This window comes from Chrysemys picta, chromosome 11 (genome assembly GCF_011386835.1).
Source record: "Chrysemys picta bellii isolate R12L10 chromosome 11, ASM1138683v2, whole genome shotgun sequence".
NCBI classification, from domain to species: domain Eukaryota; kingdom Metazoa; phylum Chordata; order Testudines; family Emydidae; genus Chrysemys; species Chrysemys picta.
Genome location: NC_088801.1, coordinates 37,982,600 through 38,003,617, shown reverse-complemented (window position 1 = coordinate 38,003,617; position 21,018 = coordinate 37,982,600). Strand labels below are relative to the sequence as shown.

At 40.6% G+C, this 21,018-nt stretch overlaps 1 protein-coding gene and 1 long non-coding RNA gene across 7 annotated transcripts in view; one reads left to right on the top strand and one right to left on the bottom strand.

The window, feature by feature from the left end:
- The first annotated feature begins 114 nt into the window (after nucleotides 1–114).
- On the top strand, nucleotides 115–20,820 carry LOC112061808 (uncharacterized). 3 transcript variants are annotated; one of them, XR_010591297.1, is made up of 4 exons: nucleotides 115–3,253; nucleotides 3,935–4,066; nucleotides 8,078–11,539; nucleotides 15,749–20,820. It is a non-coding gene; the product is annotated as an uncharacterized LOC112061808 (long non-coding RNA). The 3 variants fall into 3 exon arrangements; XR_006176959.2 differs by lacking the exon at nucleotides 15,749–20,820 and having other exon boundaries at nucleotides 115–611; nucleotides 8,078–13,295; XR_010591296.1 differs by lacking the exon at nucleotides 15,749–20,820 and having other exon boundaries at nucleotides 8,078–13,295.
- The window catches only part of LOC101943187 (collagen alpha-1(XXVIII) chain-like), a 68,786-nt gene continuing 51,925 nt past the window's right edge, over nucleotides 4,158–21,018 (bottom strand). For 2 of the 4 annotated variants that reach the window (XM_024114835.3, XM_024114836.3), the window contains 14 exons: nucleotides 19,091–19,159; nucleotides 17,771–17,839; nucleotides 15,792–15,860; nucleotides 13,407–13,475; nucleotides 12,370–12,438; nucleotides 11,428–11,508; nucleotides 10,383–10,418; nucleotides 9,925–9,961; nucleotides 9,132–9,689; nucleotides 8,040–8,269; nucleotides 7,131–7,197; nucleotides 6,949–7,041; nucleotides 5,564–5,752; nucleotides 4,158–5,074 (listed from right to left, as the gene is read on the bottom strand). In XM_024114835.3, coding sequence (XP_023970603.2) covers nucleotides 5,067–5,074; nucleotides 5,564–5,752; nucleotides 6,949–7,041; nucleotides 7,131–7,197; nucleotides 8,040–8,269; nucleotides 9,132–9,689; nucleotides 9,925–9,961; nucleotides 10,383–10,418; nucleotides 11,428–11,508; nucleotides 12,370–12,438; nucleotides 13,407–13,475; nucleotides 15,792–15,860; nucleotides 17,771–17,839; nucleotides 19,091–19,159 — 1,644 coding nt within the window. In that variant the 3' untranslated portion in view covers nucleotides 4,158–5,066. The remainder of the gene's footprint in view (nucleotides 5,075–5,563; nucleotides 5,753–6,948; nucleotides 7,042–7,130; nucleotides 7,198–8,039; nucleotides 8,270–9,131; nucleotides 9,690–9,924; nucleotides 9,962–10,382; nucleotides 10,419–11,427; nucleotides 11,509–12,369; nucleotides 12,439–13,406; nucleotides 13,476–15,791; nucleotides 15,861–17,770; nucleotides 17,840–19,090; nucleotides 19,160–21,018) is intronic. The other 2 variants (XM_065560726.1, XM_065560727.1) reach the window with 2 other exon arrangements.

Below are 21,018 nucleotides of genomic sequence, written 5' to 3'. Positions count from 1 at the left end.
GGGGTGGGGCTGCTCCCTCCACGCCCATCGCGCGGCGCTTCTCCCGAAACAGCGCCCCGAGCCGCGCGGCTACTGCCGCCTCACGGGCCGGGGGGCTCGCGCCGGAGTTGTGTCCGCTGGCTCAGCGCAGCCCTAGCCACTGCCTTCCCCCTCCGCGGCCGCTGCGCGCAGGGCCCGCCTGCTGCGGGACTGATCGCTCCCTGCGCGGAGCTGTTCTGGGCTCAGCGGCAGGGGGCAGACCCAGGGTCGGGGGGTCTTACCCTCTCCTCCCCCAATCCCCTAAACCTGGCACCAGCTTGCCAGGAAATTGACTGTAAACCCGGGTCTGTAACCTGTGCTGACTGGGCATCTGCGGGACAACAACGGCCACCACCACCAAGTACTGGACGCTGCTGTGCGGGTTTGCTGGCGGCTCTGCCAATGGAAACCGCTTCACGCCTTTAAATGTAGCCGCCTTTCTATTAAGTTACGAACGTCGAGTCTCTCGGCTGCAGAGGGCTCTTGCTGCTGTAATCAGCTTTGGGTACGGGGCTGGGATGGGTTTCAGCCCCTTCAGCTGTTGCCTCCTCTCTTCCTTCACCTCACCTACATCTCTACTCGCTTTCTTCTGGGTAGGTCCTCTTGAACCAGACTATGTTTTCAATCTGAGTTAGCAAGAGTCTAACGTCTTCCCCTTGCTTTTGTGTAAACTCAGGTTTTGAAGATGCCAAGAGATCTTCATAAAAATGTTTAGCAATACTAAATTTTAAAAGCTTTTTCAGGATTCATAAATATCTGGAGAGTCTGAAATTCAGTAAGAACATTTGGAGACATCTAGTCTATCTGCTTCTACACATCTGAATGCGTTTAAAAAGTGTTATTTGGAAATACAGAAAAGGTGTTGGACTGGTTCCCGTTCTTTTGCTTAATTTCCACCAGCAACAGTAAAAGTTCCAAAATAATAAATAGCATCCAAGGATACACAAACATTTATATAATATGTCATATCTGCAATCAGGTTACTTTGAGAAAAGATCATAAATTATGGATCAGATAAATAATCAGGTTGTCTGTTACCGATTACTTTTGCATTGTGCATGTAAATAGAATAGTGAATCTTCAGTCATACCTGATACCACGCTATTATTCACATTTTGAACACAGGTGACATGTCTACTGTAAAAAGTATCAAAGTAATGCATGGTACATTTCTTGTAGAAAAAATATACCTGTTAAATACATTAATTGTTTACTTAAAATAATTTGATTACATACCACTACTTACATTAAGCTATTTTAGTGAAGGATGGCATGATGCACACCAGTGGCAAGATCATATGCTGTTTGGGGTAAGGACTATCTTTTTGGCTAGCACAATGGAGTCCTGATCCCTGACTGGGAGCTGTGGGTTCTACTGCTCCGTAAATAATATTACAAATCTTTAGATAATTTCATCCTTGGTGTAACTCCATTAACTTCACTCTAGTTACACCATGGATTAATTTAGTCCCATGTAGTGTGTGGAAGCCATCAAAAAAATGTAGTGAACTGAAATTTCCCACATGCCTTCCTTTATCAAATTGCTCTTTGAGTTATAAAAGAAAACCCATACATGTCATAACCAAAAACAGTTCTCTAGCTCAAATATAATAATTTTACAAAAAAGGAAGCAGTATTTTTTGCAAGGCAAGAGGCTCTGTGTTTGTGGCTTAGCCCTCCAGCCAAGTCACATATATCCTCCCCTTTCCTGGAGTATCAAAATCCCTTCTTACAACCAGGCTCAGGCAGTCTTCCCATTCACTACCTAACTGGTGCCACTTCCCCAGTGGATGGTAGGGGGAACCAGGGCCAGCCTTCTACTCTGGGTTCCAGCTCAGGGATCCTCTAATCAGCAGACAAGTGTGTTCCATTCTGGACCTTTCTCCTTTTTCCCTGGAGCATTTTCTAACCTTCTGGCTCCCCCCCCTGGTTTTGCCCCCAAACTTCCTCCTCCCAGGGAATAACTGTAGGCTACTTTGGCTCTGTAGCCTCCAGCTACACCTCCCTTCTCCCAGGGAGTGACTGCAGACTCCTTGCTGCCAACATCCTGTCTATTAATCCAGTCCAGTTCTTTCCTCCTCAGCTGGGCTCCCTCATTATTAAGTAAGGGGGTAACTTAAACCACCTCATTCCCCTCAGCTATGGCCTGTCTGGTTAATTGGCCCCCTTCTTAGCCTACATTAATCCTTTCAGGGTAAGTGTGGGGGATGAAGTGGGTATATTAAATGCCAAAAATATGGCCCTTTTTGGAGAACTGCTGCATGCCTCTCTCTCTTGTGCTTCCAGTGACCCCTCTGCTGGGCCTAGCAGTGAGTAGGAGGAAGCTGCCAGACTTGAATGTAGAGGGGAAAAGAGCTGAACCGTAGTAGATTGGGACAAGGCGCCTGGGGGGAATGGAACTGGAGGCTGGCAGCAGGAGAGGGAAACTGGGAGTTGAGATGGGACTGGCTGGACAAAGAGACTGGTATTGGGAGCTGAGGTTGTAGAAGTGCTGAGCGCTTGCAACTGAAGTCAATGTGAGCTGTGCTGTGAACATATAAAGTGTCATATAATGCTAAATACTCTTAAAAAAATTGTCTTAGATGTCACAAAGTGGACTAAGATACTATAGTGATAAGCGCCCTAGGAAAGCCCAGGAGGAAATTAATAATTTTGTCTTCTGAGCAGGATTTGAATAGTGTGCAATAAATAAAGTCTGGGGCCACACATTGAACAATGAGAAAAAAAACAAAAATAGCTGACCATAAACTGAGCACTGTTCTTTCTGTGCACTAAATGAGGCAGGGGTCCTGTGGAAAAATAGCCTATGATCATGTAATTCAAGACAGTATCATAATGCATATGCACAAGGGGGCTGAATTAAGGTTGCACATGCAGCCATAGTTCTGGCATTTCCTAACTTTGAGTGGTGGGTTTTTACAAACTTAATAAGTTTGGTTTTTTAAACATTTTGCATGTGTGTGTGTGTATAATATATTAAATAAAGCAAGACTGATTGACAATCACATCAGTTACTGCAAGTAGGAGGAAGTAAGCATAAATATAAACTGGGATAGTAAATGTAATATTTAATTTTACAGTCTACGTCTCCTCTATACCAGTGAATGTAGTGGTTTTGAAAAATTCCAGATTGACAGTACTGCAGCCTGATGTAATCTCTTTATAGATCAGTTCTAACACAGATAGCAGCACTTCTAGTTTCTTCATCTGTATTCTGTAGAGATCACCTCTGTAGGTAAGATAATAGATCATTTATTGGTTTCTCTGTTAAGACTACCAATAAAGGTACAAATAATGGTGTTGTAATATGGTCAGCTATGTACTTGGAACTGGACTAAAACCAGCAACTCATGTCATGTAGGCCATTGAAGAATTGTCAGATTGTATCGATATAGTAGCTGGTCTGGAATCAGAGCTGTGCTCTAAAGATATAACTCACATTGGCTTGCAGGGTTAGTAAAGAGTAAAGCTACGATTCTGTCAGAGAGGTCAGATTCCATTACTTTCTGAGATCTCTGTGACTACTTCCGCAGTGACAGGGCTGTAGCAGCTGTCAGCCCTGGGACCACCAGAGCAGCAGGCAGTGGTCAGCCCCGAAGCTGCTGGAGCAGTGGCCCCCGGGATGCCAGAGCAGTTGCCGCCAGAGCACCAGCTCCAGGGCTGAAGCAGTGGCCAGGGTTGGATCATTCCCCCTGGGGCTGGAGCATCAGCGGTCAGCCCCTGATGCAGTAGCAGGGCTGAAGTGCTCTGACTGTTTCCCTCCCCTGCCCCCCCCCCAATGTATTTTTAGTAAAAATCACAGACATGTTGTGGGCTTCACTGATTACATGTAGGAAATGCAGTATATTCCATAAAGGTGAATTGTTACCTCATAAATGCTGTAAATTGTGTTGATATTCTGGACTTACTGTTGCAGATATTTATATAAAACCCCAGATATGCAGTGATTGGCAGCGTGTACATGAGTGGAGAGCATAACCTAGAAGGTTCAATCCTGTTAAAATCAGTGGCATTACTTCCAGTGACTACAGCAGGAACATGTACAACTGTAAGTGTTAACCTGAACTTGTGTGATTGTTAAATATCATATCGAGACAGCTCTTTAGTTTTGCAAAACTGCTATTATCAATTCTCTCTACTGGCAGTAAAAACAAAATAATTTTATTACAAACAAGCTTTGTAGTATAGAATTTGATTCATAAAAAATACATCATATACTGTTATGCATGCACATAAACGCAGCAGTGCACATGGGCAGTGACTTAAACAGGAATTCAGAATGGCTTGTTATTGTCAGGCCTATGCTGCAGTTCTTCTGAACGCAAGTTAAATGAGTTTTAAAAAAATGTTGAGGTTAGAATATTAAAATGCATTTAAAAATCAAACACTGCTTTCAGAAAAACAATACTTTAAAAATAAAAACTACTTTAGCACTGAATTGATCTATTTTAGCAATGCCAGTTACTGTTATAATCAGTCACATATGTTTGTAGGCATTATTAAATAGATTCATCTTGTATCTTACTAGCCAATGGAAACTAAAGGAAGTCTTTACATCAGAAGTACTATGTTTTTTGAATAGTTACAAGTATAATATTATGCATGTATACAGTGACTTTCATAGTGATCTTAAAGTACTTTGTAAACATAAATTACTTATGCCTCAGACCCTCCCCATAAGGGAGCAATACTACAGTCTTACATTTTACAAATGGGTGGATTGAAACACAGGGGACATATGTGACTTTCCCAAGATCATGGAACTGTTAATTGATAGAGCTAGGAAAATAACCCAAGAATCCTCTATGCCACTTCCTCTTAAAATATTGGTCCTTCTCGTTGAAGCTCTAATATTGGTAGATAGCAGGTTGACAGACATAGTGATAACCCCTGAGTAGTATTTGCTTTCAAATTGTAAGTTGATGTACAGTGATCTATTTAAGTATTATATCAAAATACTTTACAAGTGTAAAAACAGCACTTGTGTAAAGCTTTCAGTTTTTACTAAAAAAAAGAAGTCGTCTTTGTTGCAGAATTCAAATCAAACTTTAGTCTTCTGTAACAGAGGGGAAGAAAGTACATAATTATACTGTTTAGAGACTTATACAAAAAATAAAATGTTACTTAAACCAACCCACATGTACAATTTAAATTTGCCTACTTTTATTATTTAACAGTAGCATTTAGGGACCCCAATCAAGGATCAGCATCCCATTGTGCTACGTGCTGTACAGATATGTAGTGAAAAGGTAATCCTTGCCCAGAAAGCTTACATTCTATGTACTACTGAATATGATCCTACAGAAAAAATAGTATGTTGTCATGTAATTAAAGCGTGTATCATATTGCTTATGCATAAGTGGGCAACATTAAGGTTGCACAGGCAGGCTTAATTTAGTCATTTTCTACCTTTTGAATGTTTGACTTTGTTAATAACATTCTTTAACTTTTTTTTGTATGTAATATAAGATACCAGATAATTAACCATATTAGGGAATCACATAAAATACTAGTTTTTAATGTAGAGAAAATTATACAGTCTTACCTCCAGAATGAAATACACAGGCCTTTTTACATTCATCTTCAACGTCAAAGCGATTTGCATTTCCATCACAACCGCCATACCAAAACTGAGCACAGGCATTAGCTTGTTTATCATAGTACCATTTTATTATATACACACGACATGACCCTTGATCTAATCTCAATTTACATCGTGGATCCAGGATATTTTCTTAAAAAACAAAGGATAAAAAGAGCTCTCAGCATGTGAAAATAATTTACATCTCATTGTTTGTGCCTTTTAAACTGTTTTATTGCTGCTAATGTGATAGAGCAATTTAAAGTTTCAGTTGAAATTTTTAAAGATTTTAGTTGAAATTTGGAAGCCTAATTTAAATGTGGGCCTTTATTAGATTAGCTGTCATGTTTCTGTGAGTGAAGGTACAAGCACCTTCACAAATCATAAAAATTATAATTAGAAATATTATGCTATAAAATTATTATCCATACAGGCTATTTTATAAAAAAAAGTTTGGAAACATTCTGATAATTTTGGAAGCTAATTGTCAGCAGTCAATCTTACCAGAAACTAAGAGGGAGGAAAGATTGGTAGGCTAGAGAACTAGGAAGTATATACAGTATTCGTGCATTGGTATTGTGTGTGAGCGTTTCTGGTTCTAAAACCTTTATGTTAACTATCTACAATACATAGTCCATCTAGGTTCTGGTACAGCATCCATCACTGTGGTATTGGAGCCCTAGCATTAGCCGTTATTAGAATCAGAAATTGTATTCAGTGTTTTTTCTAAGATGTGCACACTTCACTTCTAATGGCAATAGGTGGTAATCAAGTACTGCACATAACAGAAGAGCTGATAAGCGAAATAAATCAATGATAAAAGAATGTAGCTGCAGCAGTGTGAACTGTGGGATGGGTTAGGTGCCCTGAGTATGTGCCTAGCATCTCTGATGGGTATGTATTGGGGGTCTCTGTCCCACAGCTCATGCTGAAACACAAATCATGGATTCACAATACACACAGCTCATGCTGCCACAGCTACATTCTATTTTTAGCATGCTACCTCAATGAGAGCTAGTGAAAATATGTCTCATTGTACTGGGAATCACACCCACATCTAGTGCAGACCTTCTCTCAGATTCTTTCTGACCCTGGCCTCTGTTCCTGTTCCCAGCATGAGGGAAACAGCAAGACCTGGCCGTTGGGGAAGGCAGGGCATGTAGGACGAAGATGCTGGAGAAGCAATGGGACTAAGTCCACTCTAAATTCTAAAATAGTCTCTCCTCCCCATCATAGCTTTACCAAATCTAGGAAATGAATTAGTCCTGAAGACGTAACTCTGATTCAGGATCTTTAATAAAGCTTAATGTTCAAGTAATCAAAATTAAAAGTTGGGTATAATGTGTAACCTGGTCTGGGTGTAAGCAACACAGAGGAAGCTGATGAAAGAGATGGTGACAGCATTTTGTCTGGCGGTGATGATGGCAGTGATGATACCACTACTGAAAGTAAAGAAAAAATAATTGATTTTTGTCTGGCCTAGAAGAATTAGGACGTGAAATAGTAAGGAGCAAGATGATAGTGAAAATACCTCTGGTGTTCACTGAGGGCAAGGATGGCTGCCCGTCTTCATAAACTGCCACAGATGATTCTTTGGTCTGAAACAAATGTTTAATTTTATTTAATTTTAAAATGCTTTTAGGTTAACCATGTCCCTAAAAATGAGGTGGGCTCCTAAAGAATCCACAAGTCACTATGATTTTTGAGCCTAGGACTAGATGGGATTCTTTTTGGAACCCATCAGTGCTGTTTCTTAAAGTGTTGTTAAGGTACCAAGAGTGACGAAAAATGGCATCATTTTAGTATCCTGATTAGCTCCCTATGGAAATTCAAAGTTAAATCTGTTTATTTTTCCTGACAAAAAGAAGTTATTTTTTACTCTGATTAGCTAAATTTGTAGTATTATGTGAGGGTGAAGTGATTTCTATTCTGGATCATGCATAAGCCAGAAAATTGTTATCTAAATTTTGGTGGGGAATATTGGTTTCTGGTGGTGATGCATGAGCCAGAAGAATACAGTTTGACTCTCATCCCAAGACAGGTTTGTGGTTTTGGCTGTTCAAAATTCTGTAATCAGAAAAAATATAATATAGACTCATAGAGTAGAAATGCCACTTCTTAGAGTTACTTTTCAGAGTATAACTGCCCTTTCAATATCTCATTCTTTATATTACAGTACAAATGTATTATATTAAACATGATTGTAATAATCCTTGTCTCCTCATGGATATTGTTACTATTGTTAGTTAACTGCATACATGCTGCATCAGAACTCTCATTCACAACATATAGCTCTCAGAATTCCCAGTGAGGTAAAGGAGAAACTCCAACCAGTAGAGGGAACTAGGGGGGGAAAAAATCTGATATACTGCATCCATTAGCAGACAAGGATGTACATACAAGCCAGTTGGTTATTAAAATAAATGATTCATTTTTATACCGGAACTAATGGTTGAGAAAGCTTTCTTTCTTTCACAGATGTTCCATGGCTGTCTGATGAAACTGATTGTCCATTAACATTGTTGATGCTGTGAAGTAAGTAATGTGAAGAACTGGAAGACAATGAATGGATAGATGGTCCACTTATGCTTGCACCATTTCCAATACGATTATATATTAAGGCACCATGCTCATCTTCACAAAACTGGTTTACTAATTTGGACTCCAAAGCTTAAAGAAAAGAGAACAGCATTATTTATGGAAATAGAGACTCAATCAGGAAATAAGGTTATTTATGTGCCAGAATAATAATAATTATTAATTAATAATAAATAATGAAAATTAATAATACAGACAGCCCCTCTGGACTATTCACCATAAGTCTTCCAGCTCCCTCAGACCTCCATTACTTGTATTCCAATGTGCAAGGCACATTGTGGCATAAAATAAGATCTGTGTCTCTAACCTCAGCCAGCTGTGCTTATTCAAGCCTCTGAATCTCTTAAAATATCTCTAAGTCATTACCTCATAATAGGCCAATCTTACTTGCCTTCGTCATGTAACTAATCCCATGGAAGAGAGTGAGAAATCAGGATTTGTCTCATCTGGCTCCCTGCTCTGGATGCTTTGCATTATGCCAGTGGTGCAAATCAGCTGGACACCTGGCTTAATTGCCTATTTGGGAATTTCTGTTTTGTAAGTGGAACCTGTGGCTGGCATTGAGCCAATGTAGAAGCTCAGTACCTTACCTCTACCCAGCCCTTTGGCATAACTGGTATCAGTGGACCATCTCAGTGCTCCTGCAATTCCCAGCTGCCAGAATGACTCCATTCGGGCATGTGCAGCCTAGTGTAAATTAGAGCAGTCTTTGAGCTGCTCTAACTTATGCTATGGGTTGGACCATTCCTTTACCAGCCTCAGAAACTGCTGCACCCCATCCTTCAAGATGCACCCAGTATAGCTCAAAATCTAGGCCAAGATCTCTGGAAGTTTACACAGAAAGAAAAACAAGCCATTCTTTCCATTGGACAAGTTTAGCATGCTCTGGATTAATTTACAAATATTTAACACAATTAAAACAAAATGCACTCACCTGGAAGAGTATTAAAATCATCAATGAGATACATATGTTCTCTGTCAGGATCTGATGCAATCAGATTTAGTTCACGCAAGAATTCAACTTGTGTTGGATCTGAAGTATTTACAATTCCTATTGCATACATTTCAATGTTGGTTGCGTGGGCCTCTCGGACAGCGATATCCAGTTTAATAGCCTCTCTCTTATCTGCCTGTCCATCTGTTAATACTATAGCTACTTTTCGCACACCAGTTCGAGCACCAAAAAATCCTTCCTGTGTTGTTTTGCGGATAGCAGTTGCTGTATATGTACCTTCTCCCATATACAGCATTTTTCTAATTGCTTGTTTCACATCTTGTTGGGTTGTGTACCTGTTAAGTCCAAATTCTAGCCGAACCTCTAAACTGTAGAGTACAAGACCAATTCTGGTAGCATTTCTGCCTACAGTTACTCTATCTACTAAAGCAATGACAAAGTCTTTAATTATCTCAAAATTTTCTGGTCCCACACTTTCAGAGCTGTCAATCACAAACACAAGCTCCATAGGTATTTCCTTACATTTAATACCACAGCCTGTAGAGGAAGAATAAAAATCAGATCATGATTAGTTCTGGATTTATTATTATACTTAGTCTTGTGTGTGTGTATATAATAGATATTACTTCCATTATAGCTTGAGTAGAGCTTAATATATTACTGTATACTAGCTATGCAATGATAAATTTATTCTGTACTTATGGTGGAAGAGGAGAAGGTAAAAGTAAATTAATAAACAGGATCTGAAATGTAAGGTTGATTAAACACTTACCACATATCTCTTTAATTAATTTAATTATATCTTCTCTCTAAGTAAGAAAAAAATAGAAAATAATAACAAATAGCACATTATTTAACAATTGTACACTCTCAGATGACCTATAATATTGTCCTTGCCAATCATTTAATTCCAGATATTTGTTCTGATAAAACATGCCATAGTCTTTCATGCTTAATTATGCCTCTGCTGAGTCTGAACTGCATCAGGGCCCCAATTCAGCAAAACTCTTACAGAAGTGTTTAAGTCCCATTAAAGTCAATGGGACTTAAGTCAGGCACCTTTTATATTGTTTCTTAAATGTGGATAATATAGCCGGTTGCGAGACTACTAACATTTTTTTCTCAATGTAAAACTCAGTCAGGAAACATTCCAAATAATAATCCCCATGTGATTCATTAACTCATAACATCTTGCATTTAATTTGTATCTTTACAACAAGATTTGCTTACTGTTAGGCCTTGCTCTCCCTTGGGTCCAGTACTGCCCTGCAATGAAGACTATAATTTAGCTATTAGCAATTAATTAGTAACCACTAATGTAATTTGAACTATTATTTTATCAGCCTTGTAATTTATATAATATTTAGATAATAAGAACTCTCTCTTTTCTATAAAAATGTACAGTTAAAGTATTAGGGCTCGGTCCAACACAAAATATCTACCGTCTTCTGGGCAGCACAAGTCCTATGAGACTGCAGCTTTAATTGGAGTCTAGTCAGAAGAATGATCAAAATGCTATGGAGACCAGAAGACCCCAAACCTCCAGCTGTAGGGCTGTGAGTTACTATCTATCCAGAGACGGGAGAACTCATGCAAATTACTTTCTGCCTGCCATGCTCTGCAAGTGCCAGCTCCCAGAACATTCTGCCTCCCAACCTGCTACTATAGGAATGGCTGCAAGAACTCTAGGATTGCCATAATTCCCGTTCGTGTGCACAAGTAGACAATGATAGGCTCAATACCAGGGTTAAGGGCTGGGGCAGTTTTATTTTAAAAAATGAAAAAACACACAAATAAAGCCCACTAAACAAGAAGCAAATGGCAGAGGAGGAGTTGGTCATCAGGCTTTTCCCATCTCTCTCTCCGCTCCTTGCTGTGATGATTATTTGGGTCTTTCCCCATCATCAGTGTTCCTTTCCACACACACATGCCCCCACTTAATCATTTCTCTTTTATGGAGAGGGTTGATGGACAGTTAAATTTGACTTTAGAACAGAACTATGTGGTTGTGTACCTTTAAGTTGATTGACTTTCACTTCTCTAAGGAAGAAGCTGCACCTATTGTTTTGACCTCTGGACTCTCACTGAGCAAGGGAATGTGTATTTTATAAGGAATTCTGTCTTTAAAATCCTTGCATAGTTTGACTTTTTTTTCATAAGTATTTCAGATTATTTGCAATTAAATAGTGATGAAAACACTTTACGCAGCCATATACTTACGGCGTTTAAAATTTGTTTAAAAAAACAAACTCATTGATAAATTGTAGGAACTCACAGGTTCTCCGGACAAACCAGGATCACCCATGTTGCCTTTTTCTCCTTTTCTTCCCCTTTCACCTGCAGCACCGCGATCACCCTTGGAATGATGCATTAGTTAGACAATAGCTGTAAGTCACATCTTTCAATTTAAACTTTTCATTTTATATCTAGCTGTCATTGTTGAAACCTTGTGCAGCTGGTGGAAAGAACTAAAAACCATTCTACCAAAGTTCTGTTCCTTTTTATTGTAATAAGTTCTATGTGTCATATTTCAAAATATATTTAAATTGTAATATTGTGAAAGGTACTTTATAAAATATTAAACTGAAGGCCTGATTCTGTGAAGGGCTGGATGTTCTCAAATCCCACTGACCTTAAAAGGAGTCAATGAGCATTTTACAATGAGGTGTTCAACACCTTGCAGGATCAAGCCCAGTGTTAGTTACAACAGTACGTTTAAATTGTACTAAACTCAGATAAAGCTTTTCATTGCTTCCTTGCACTTTGACGTGTGTAAGATGTAATCAAATTAATATCTGTGGGGGAAGAAAATACTGGAGTTGAAATGCTGGCTTTCTACTGTGAATTTCTCATTGGCTCACTTTTTAAGAAGCGGGCATGATGATGAAAAGAAGACATACTATATCAGACAGAGTAGACGCTCCAAGGGGAAGGCTCCACTGAGCTAGATGGCAAACGGAACAATCTGCTGTCACATTAGTAAAAACTTAATTTAAAAAGTTCTGCATACCACTGCACCTAATCAAGATAAAATATGACATCTGTTTACTGATTTTCCTTGTCTCTAACTATATTCTCTATTACATAATTGCCCTACAAATTCTCATCCCCTAGTCTCTCTCCACAGAATATAAGTAACTCCACTCGGAGTTTAATCCAGTATGTTGACTTCAGGGGAGTACTGGGCACCAGACATTCTTTCATTTATATACTGTACCTTTGGTCCAAGTAGTCCTTCCCCAGGAGGCCCCCGAGGTCCTGGCATTCCTTGAATTCCTTGCTCACCCTAATGATGTTTCAGTCAGAAATGTTAACACTTGATGACCATTCATCATATATTAATGTTAAATATTCACAGCAAAATTGTTTCAAGCTATATTTTAATGAATATACTGAACGATATCACAGGTCATGTAGATTTCTTTATGCAGATATATTTTGGCATATGCTTTCCTTGCTTCCCATCAAGAATATTTTTGAGCTTCCTCAAAAGGGAAGGGCCAGCTTGTGAATCCCTTATTCACCCTGCTGAGTACCTATTTGTGTAAATAGACAAATTAAAGTGAATGGGACTTCTCACAGGAACAAGTTCTCACCAGGGTGAATAAGGGCTGCACAGGCGAGCCACATATGACTCCTTTCCTTCTTAATATTTTAAAATAAAATTGGCTTTTTCTGTTTTTCTTCTCATCTTCTCTTGGTCTCTCCCCCTCATTCCTCTCTCCTATCCCTTTGGTCTGAATCATCACTCTCCACTTACGCATCCTTTCCTAGTGTAAAAGTACCAATTATAGGAGAAGAGGAGCATGACATCTATACTCAGTGTTGCGCCTTCTCCTTCCCAACTGACAGTTAATAGAATTATTCCAAGCTTGGCAGAAGTGTGCATCACAGGGATTGATGGAAAAGGAACAGGGAAAGGTGGCCTTGTTTTTTGGTGCCCACTTGCAAGGCTAACTATATTTGAGACTAGTTGAGACTTTGTCCTGGAGGCTCCTGGGCCACCTCCCCTAGACCTTGCTGTTAATCTAGCAGGGAGAAAGAGGACAGTCACTGTTGATGCTCATGTTACTCTTTTCAGTCTCCACCTTCAGCCCCTTAGCCAACCAGGGTATTAAAAAAAAAAAAACAGGAAACAAAAAACCACCCGCACGCAATGCAAACAGGCAATCTGTTTCTCAATTCCTTTATATGGTGATGGTCAGGTTCTCCCCTGAGCTACGTATGAGTACTGAAGTCAATGAATCTTTATACCTTAGATCCCTGAATACCTTCACCTGGAGGTCCCAGGGGGCCTGGGGACCCTTGCCGTCCTACATTTCCCTAAACGGAGAAAAACCCACACATGTTAAATACAGTATCTAATAAAACACACATGACAAATTCTTATACCATCACACAATTTCATGTTACTCCTCAGTATGTGTGATGTCCTCCTAGGATGGGTGGGCAAACTACGGCCTGGGGTCCACATCTGGCCCTTCAGTCATTTTAATCTGACATTTGCTTCCCAGCTCCAGCTGGGGAGCGGGGTCAGGGGCTTGCCCCACTCTGCGCATGCTGTGACTCCATGCAGCTCCTGGAAGCAGCAGCATGTCCCCCCCTCCAGCTCGGGGCAGCCAGGGGGCTTCACATGCTGCCCCTGCCCGAAGTGCTGCCTCCACGGCTACCATTGCCGGGAACCATGACCAATGGGAGCTGCAGGGGCGGCGCCTGCAGATGGGGCAGCACGCAGAGCCGCTGGCTGTGCCTCTGCCTAAGATTCAGAGAGGGGACATGCCGCTGCTTCCGGGAGCTGCTTGAGGTAAGCGCCATCTGGAGCCTGCACCCCTGACCCCCTCCTGTGCTCCAACCCCCTGCCCTAGCCCTGATCCCCCTCATGCCCTCTGAACCCCTCAATCCCAGCTCGGAGCATCCTCCTGCCACCCCTAACCCCTCATCCCCAGTCCCATCCCAGAGCCTGGACCTCCAGCCAGCGCCTATACCCCCCCCCAACCCCCTGCCCCAGCCAGAGCCCCCTCCCGCACCCTGAACTCATTTCTTATCCTCATTCCAGAGCCCGCACCCCCAGCTGGAGCCTCTCATCCCATCCCACACCCCAACCTCCAATTTTATGAGCATTCAGGCCCACCACACAATTTCCATACCCAGATGTGGCCCTCGGGCTAAAAATTTGCCATCCCTGTCCTAGAAGTACCATGGCCAGGATTCATCAGAGAGACAATAAGGAGATATTTGTTTTTCAAATTTTATCAGATAACTAATGGTTGTAATATGGTTCAGCTTTCAGAGAAGTCACTAAGGACTGACTGGGCACTGATAGTGAATCACTCCCACCTTTAGAGGTGAACCCTCCAGTGAAAGGATGCGGCACGGTGGGGCAGTGAGGAGAAGATTGCCCTGTGGATAAAGAACTAAAATATCCAATATAGCACCTTCCATCAGCCCTAAATTAATTTTAAAACACCTCAAGACACGTGCACTAATTACACCTCTACCTCGATATAACACTGTCCTCGGGAGTCAAAAAATCTTACCACGTTATAGGTTAACTGTGTTATATCCAACTTGCTTTGATCCGCCGGAGTGCGCAGCCCCCCCCCCCCAGAGCACTGCTTTACCGCGTTATATCAGAATTCGTGTTATGTCGGGTCGCGTTCTATCGTGGTAGAGGTGTATATGGCAAAACAAATAAATGGTACTTTGTTGCCTATTTATAAACGTTTCATTTTTAATGGAATTCTAAAGAAAATTATGGATTTTCTGTGTTATTCACATGAAGATAACTGCAACCAACACATTTTAACATTCATGAATTTTATATAAATATAGCTCTAATAATTCTCTCTAGATCTGTTGGTCAAAATTTGAAAATAAATGTTATTCAATAGACTTTGAAACACAAAATGTGCTTGTTACTCCTTTGATGAATTGATCTCTATGTGCATAATTTTTGTTTTAATCATTGGTAAGGGTCTAACCATACAGTGGGTCCCACTTACAGGCCCAATCCTGTACCCAGTGTACAGGCTGTGGCTGCTCTGTGGTTACTATTGCAGCCTCTGGGCTACATTGTCTTCTGCGACAGGCATACCCATCCCTATAACTGTGTACCATTTGATCAGTGTTGTCACAGATCCATTGGCCAAGACCCTGTCCGCCATGCTAACGTGGACTGAACCTCTGGGAGCATTACTCTGTAATGTGCAGTCAATACAAAACCAGTTTGCAGGCTCGTTGCATCCTACCCTGTTGTTAGCAATTCGTGGCTGGGGATTGTAGGGAGGCAGGATCCTCCCCATAGTAAGTTTGGAAAAAGTGACACTTCTTGGACAGATCTCAATCACTAAATTAACAAATTTCTTTTTTTCTGTGCATAGTAAGAGACAAAATAGCACTTGGCCTGGGTGAGTCAATTAACTACTTTATCTCTGTTTTCCCATCTGCAAAATGAGGACACTGACTTCCCCTTCTATCTTATTCATTGGACCAGTTGTTTCTAGAATAGCATGAAGACAGAAAATACTGCAGTGTGTGTGTATGTACAAATATATATTATTTGTATATTAAACATTATATTTCTTTTTTTTTTTTAGAAATTTGTTGATGAAGTGAGACAAAACTGTTTAATTGACTTACTTTTGGTCCTGGAAGGCCTTCTCCTGGTGGACCTGGGAGACCAACTGGTCCTCTAACACCTGGATCACCCTGAAAATTGATACTTGTAAAAACCACCCACTGAATTCAGGCATGGCTTCATGGGTTTATGGGTTCAATTGCACGCACAGAAATCATGAAACCAAGGGTGCAAAAACACTGATTGTTTTATATACTCCATTAATAGGTATTTATATTGAAACATCATGAAGGAGTATCATTTTGACTGGACCCTAGGCAACACACTTCTTCCGTCAGTGCCAGAGGAGATGTGGGGGGTTTGGAGAGTGAACCCAAACTCATCTCACAGCGATGTTTTCTGTCCTGCAGGACTGGGCCTGGCTGCCCACTGTCGTCATTGCAATCTGGTGCCACTCAGGTTTGCTGGTTGCCTGAATGACCCTTTGTGCCAGATCACAATGCCCAGAGTGGGGAGTTGGGCCCATCCTGAGGGGCAGAAGACACTAGCCTATGCTTTTGGGCTCCCCACCAAATTTATAGTATAGTTTAGTATATAGTGCACCCATTGAATTGGGAAGCTACATCTGCTCCTGAGTGACTACCAGAGTTTCACTTGTTTTTATTATTTCCATTGTCTGCAGTGCTCAATGGGGGACAAAAGGAAATAGAGGAATTAGTTAAACACCAAAGCACATGTCTGAACAAGTCTAATTAAAGAGCAGGGCAGGGTGGGTCAAAGAAAATGTATTAAACTAGCAATGAGCACTGGCATGTTGTCCATTTTGACTGAAGAACAAAAGACTAGCTCCTCTTAGCTGCTGCAAATGGACTTTGCCATAACGTCACTATAATTTCAGTACTCTTATTATAGAGTGACCAGGGGTTTGAGCCAGCTGCCACTGAGCCAATGGTAGTCACTCCTTTGACTCTAATGGGAGTTGAATTGTACTGCATGTTATTTAGTTACTGTTTGGTGTTTCTCTTTACCCCTCAGGGGCCTGGGACAGCCGGGATTCTGTTCACGTTAGGAGGGAGTTTTATGTCAAGATACATAAAATAGGATAAAACTATAGAAATCCCATCAAAGTATTTGTATACTTCAAATCAGCTTGCCCGCTCCTTTTTATTTATATTAACAATTGTCAGTATATCTAGATGACCGTCATAGGAAAGGGAAGTGATATCCCATTATGCTCTGTACACTCACTAGTCATTGGAAAGACCTATACAGGCAAAAAGTTGACTTTTATCACCTAATTGGTATCAAATTGTGACAGGGATAACTGAGTTCTGAAGCAAAGTTTGAACGAAAGAATGAAACACAGCACATAATAAATATACCACAGTGCACCATTAAAGGGCAATTACATTTATGGTGATATTGCACCATATCTAAAGCATAAATGAGTGCTACACATATTTGTTAATTATAGATCTGATCAGGCTCCTATTGGAATCAGTGGGAGTTTTGCCATTGATTTCAACGGGAACAGAATCTGGGCTCTCCCTAAATTTTGTAGATTCCTTTGAGCTATTTCCATTTGTGTACATAGTCCACAGCCATTCATTGCCCTTAGCTAGTGTGACCATGGAATATTCATTAATAGTTACTAGTATCTCTCAGGAAAATCGCATGAGATTTTCATTAGGCAAATTATTACTTCTATTCTAAACAGGTTGTAAGTGTCCTCTTAAGAGAAAACAAAAAGTCCTTAGGCCATGACTGCGTTGAATATGGAGTGTGTTTGGTCTCTGATATATATCTGATAACGGATATATTTTTGAAAAAATACAGAGGATTATATGCAATAATATATGAAAAAAGCACATTTTCTCTCCATGCGCTAGAAGTCTCTGTAAGGGATAATATTTTAGATACTAATGAATAAACCAAATCTAGATTAAACAGACTTGACTGTACTTCGAATATAACCCATCTGAAGGAAATAATATCTGTGTAAATGAGAATTTGCTTTATACTTGAGTTTAATGGCCTGTACCTTAGGTCCTGGTAATCCAAATCCTTCGGGGCCTTGTTCACCAGGAGCTCCTGGAAGACCGGGAAGTCCCTGATATGGAAGACACATTAATCTATTAATCTAATCTGAGGCTACATCAACTGGATATACAAAATACTGGCAAACTAATATGTCTCATAACTAGAAATTATGGGTTGTGTTTTCATGGGACACTCTTTCTTTGTAAATAACACATTCAATTCTACCTTCAGGAAAGCATGCACTGAAGTCTATGGAACTGTATGCATGTTTGGAGATACAGGATTCTCTGATACCATGAGCCAGATGCAAGGAATCCCAGCATCAGATTTCACAAGTGCATCATAAAACATGACAATTTGTATTTTGACATTTACTAACTTCACTTGATAACATTTTGACACTTATCAACTTCTTCAATTCTTAAATATTAGAAATATTAGAGAATTTAATGTTGATCAGTGCTGACTCATCATCATTAGACACTTTAGGCTCTATTCACAATAAATGTTCACTACGTTCTGGAATGTTGGCACATCAGTCATGTAACCGACAGTTCCTCCAGTGTGTGTTGCTGCATGTTACAGGTATGCAAGCAGTTAAGGGTCAGACTGTGCCTGGCTCATGCATAAGCAAAGGAGGGTGTGGATACAAGGAGCCTCGTCTCTTTGAATCCTCTTCACAGGGGCTGGGGAGGATTTGTCAGCCCTAGCTGGAGACAGGGGGCTGAGAGGGGTGAGAAGGAGGAGGGGCCATTTGTCTCCTCCCCACCACACAGGTTAGCAAAAATGGCCAACAGCAGAGGAACGTGCATACTACTTGCTCTTTAAGGGTGGTGTGGTGTCTGCTTTTTCTAGAAGTTCCCTGAGGCAGGATGCCTCCCAGAGCTCCCACTGGTGTACTGCAGCAGTGCAAGCACTGATTTTCAGAACTGTGGCCTATTGCCACAGTTAGCTCTAAATAGTTTCCCTGGCTGACTGACTAAATGTTCTGTCAGCTACGTCAAAAGGGAAGAACCAGCCCTGCATTAGGATATTAAGGATACTGCTTGAAACATCAGTGATAGCATTAGGAATGTCCCACTTGTAATCTCTTGAAGATTGTAATCAAAATTAATGAGAGGCTTTGCTCCCTGGAAGGAGTTAGAATCTCATGCTTCCCAGAGGGAAAATTTCCCTTTCACTCCCAACACTATGATGAGCCTCTATGGCAGATGAGCCTACGAGACCCATAAACTTCCTGAGGCCCAACAGCCATGGAGGCTAATTTTCTCTGGTCATGTTTATCCATTCATAACTGGCATGTCAAAAATTGTCTACTTACAGGTGGGCCTGGATAACCATCTCCCTTTGGCCCAAATGGTCCAAGTGGTCCTGGATGACCACGGTCACCCTGATAATAGCAGAAAAATAATTCAAGTGCATGCCCGTACAATAGCTGTCAGGTAGGTTTACATAAAAATAAAACTCCTCTGCAGGATTTGGCAAACAAATACTGTAAATAGCTTTATTTTATTTGTATATTTCAGTTTATCAATGGTTGATGATTTATGGGCTAAAGTTAGGGGACTGAAAGGCTCTGAGGATTTATAGAGCCTTTCATTTCTAGGATGCCAGTTCAAATCTTGTCCAAAGGCTCTGTAATTACCATATATTGTTACAATTTGGTGGCCTATGTATAATGAGTTGATGGCCTCAGTCCAATTCCCAATGCTCACATCTCAAATACCAACACTCCAGGCCCTGTAGGAGTTGAGGGCATTCAGCAACTTCCATGATTGGGCCCAGAATTGGCACTCTTGCTGACAGTGTCAGCAGAGAGGCACAGAGACTGAATTACCCATTAACTGCATGGGATAGTACCTGAAGCTGCCAAACTGCAGCAGAGCAGTGGGAGGAAGTTAGCACCGCCACTGCATATGTTGTATCTGTTCTGTGGATAAAATGGAGGATTTAAAAAGGAGACCAACTTGAAATCCAGTCAGTTTAGAAAAATGTTTTAAAAGTACTTTCAGGCTTTACTTCTGCCCCTGAGTTCCCTGTTAGTTTGTGTGGTTTCAAAATCTCATTTTCTTATATTTTAAAATGTTTTTCACTCTCCTGTTACTGTGTGGAAGACTAACACAGACAACAGATGTCTCTGCCTGACTGTACTCAAGGGACTGTCACAGGCACAAAGTAAACAAAAACTGAAAAAACAGGAATAAGAATAACACCCAATTTCATGGGTCCTTGACATCAAATGTAAATAGCACCACTGCTCAGGTTTCTGGATATCTAGCCAAAATAGCACCTGAATGAAGAGCAGCTGACTAAAGATGAAGCTAGGCAAGACTGAGGGGATGTGTGAAGAGGGAATGTGTTTGTAATAATTTGCCTCTCCTATATCATCTCACACTTTCAAGGGCATCTGCTCTGTGGTCCTTTTGGTAACTATTGGACTCTGACCCACCCATGCCGGTGATTCTATTGCAACTCATATTTAGGAAGGAAGCCACCTCCTGAAAAAACTGCAACAGGGAGAAAATGCATCAACCTATGCGCATGGCACATAAGTTTTTGTCATCACCCAGGTGCTGTGCTATCTGTGCTTGCTTCCCAATGAACACAGAAAGCTCAAGCTCGCCATGCAATTGACTCTTGCTAGCTGAGAGGTTGTCTCTCCCTCTGTGGTCATGGCCTCTCACAACAGCTATGGAACAATTAAACTGTCCATCAACATGCAGAGGCTTGTATGTGCCAAAGAGAAAACTTTCACAGCAGGTCCTAGATTATGGAACTCACACTCTCTCTTGAGAAGAACGGGGACAGACTTAATCATTTTCAGAACTCATAACAAAACTGATTTTTAAACTTAGCTCTCCCTTGATTAGTTACTCACATTCATAACACAACACATCCACCCATGCATACACACAGAAGAACAAACACACACACACATAATATTCTTTGAACTACTTAAGCTATTTCTCATACTGGTTGTAAAGAAAAAAATGGCAGACTGTCTTATTTTAAACTATTTTAAAATACTTGGTAGTTGCTCAGAGTACAGTAATGGGGGCCATAGAGATAGATAGAAACACATGAATAATAAGAGTTAATAAACTTATTTTGTTTTACTTTCTTTTTTTACCAACATTTAATTAAATATATTCAGGCAGCCTAACCCAAATATCTTGAATAAGCTCCGCTGTGGCTTGGAGGAATATAAACATTCAATAATTGAGATTTTGGTTTCAAGTTTTCAAATGG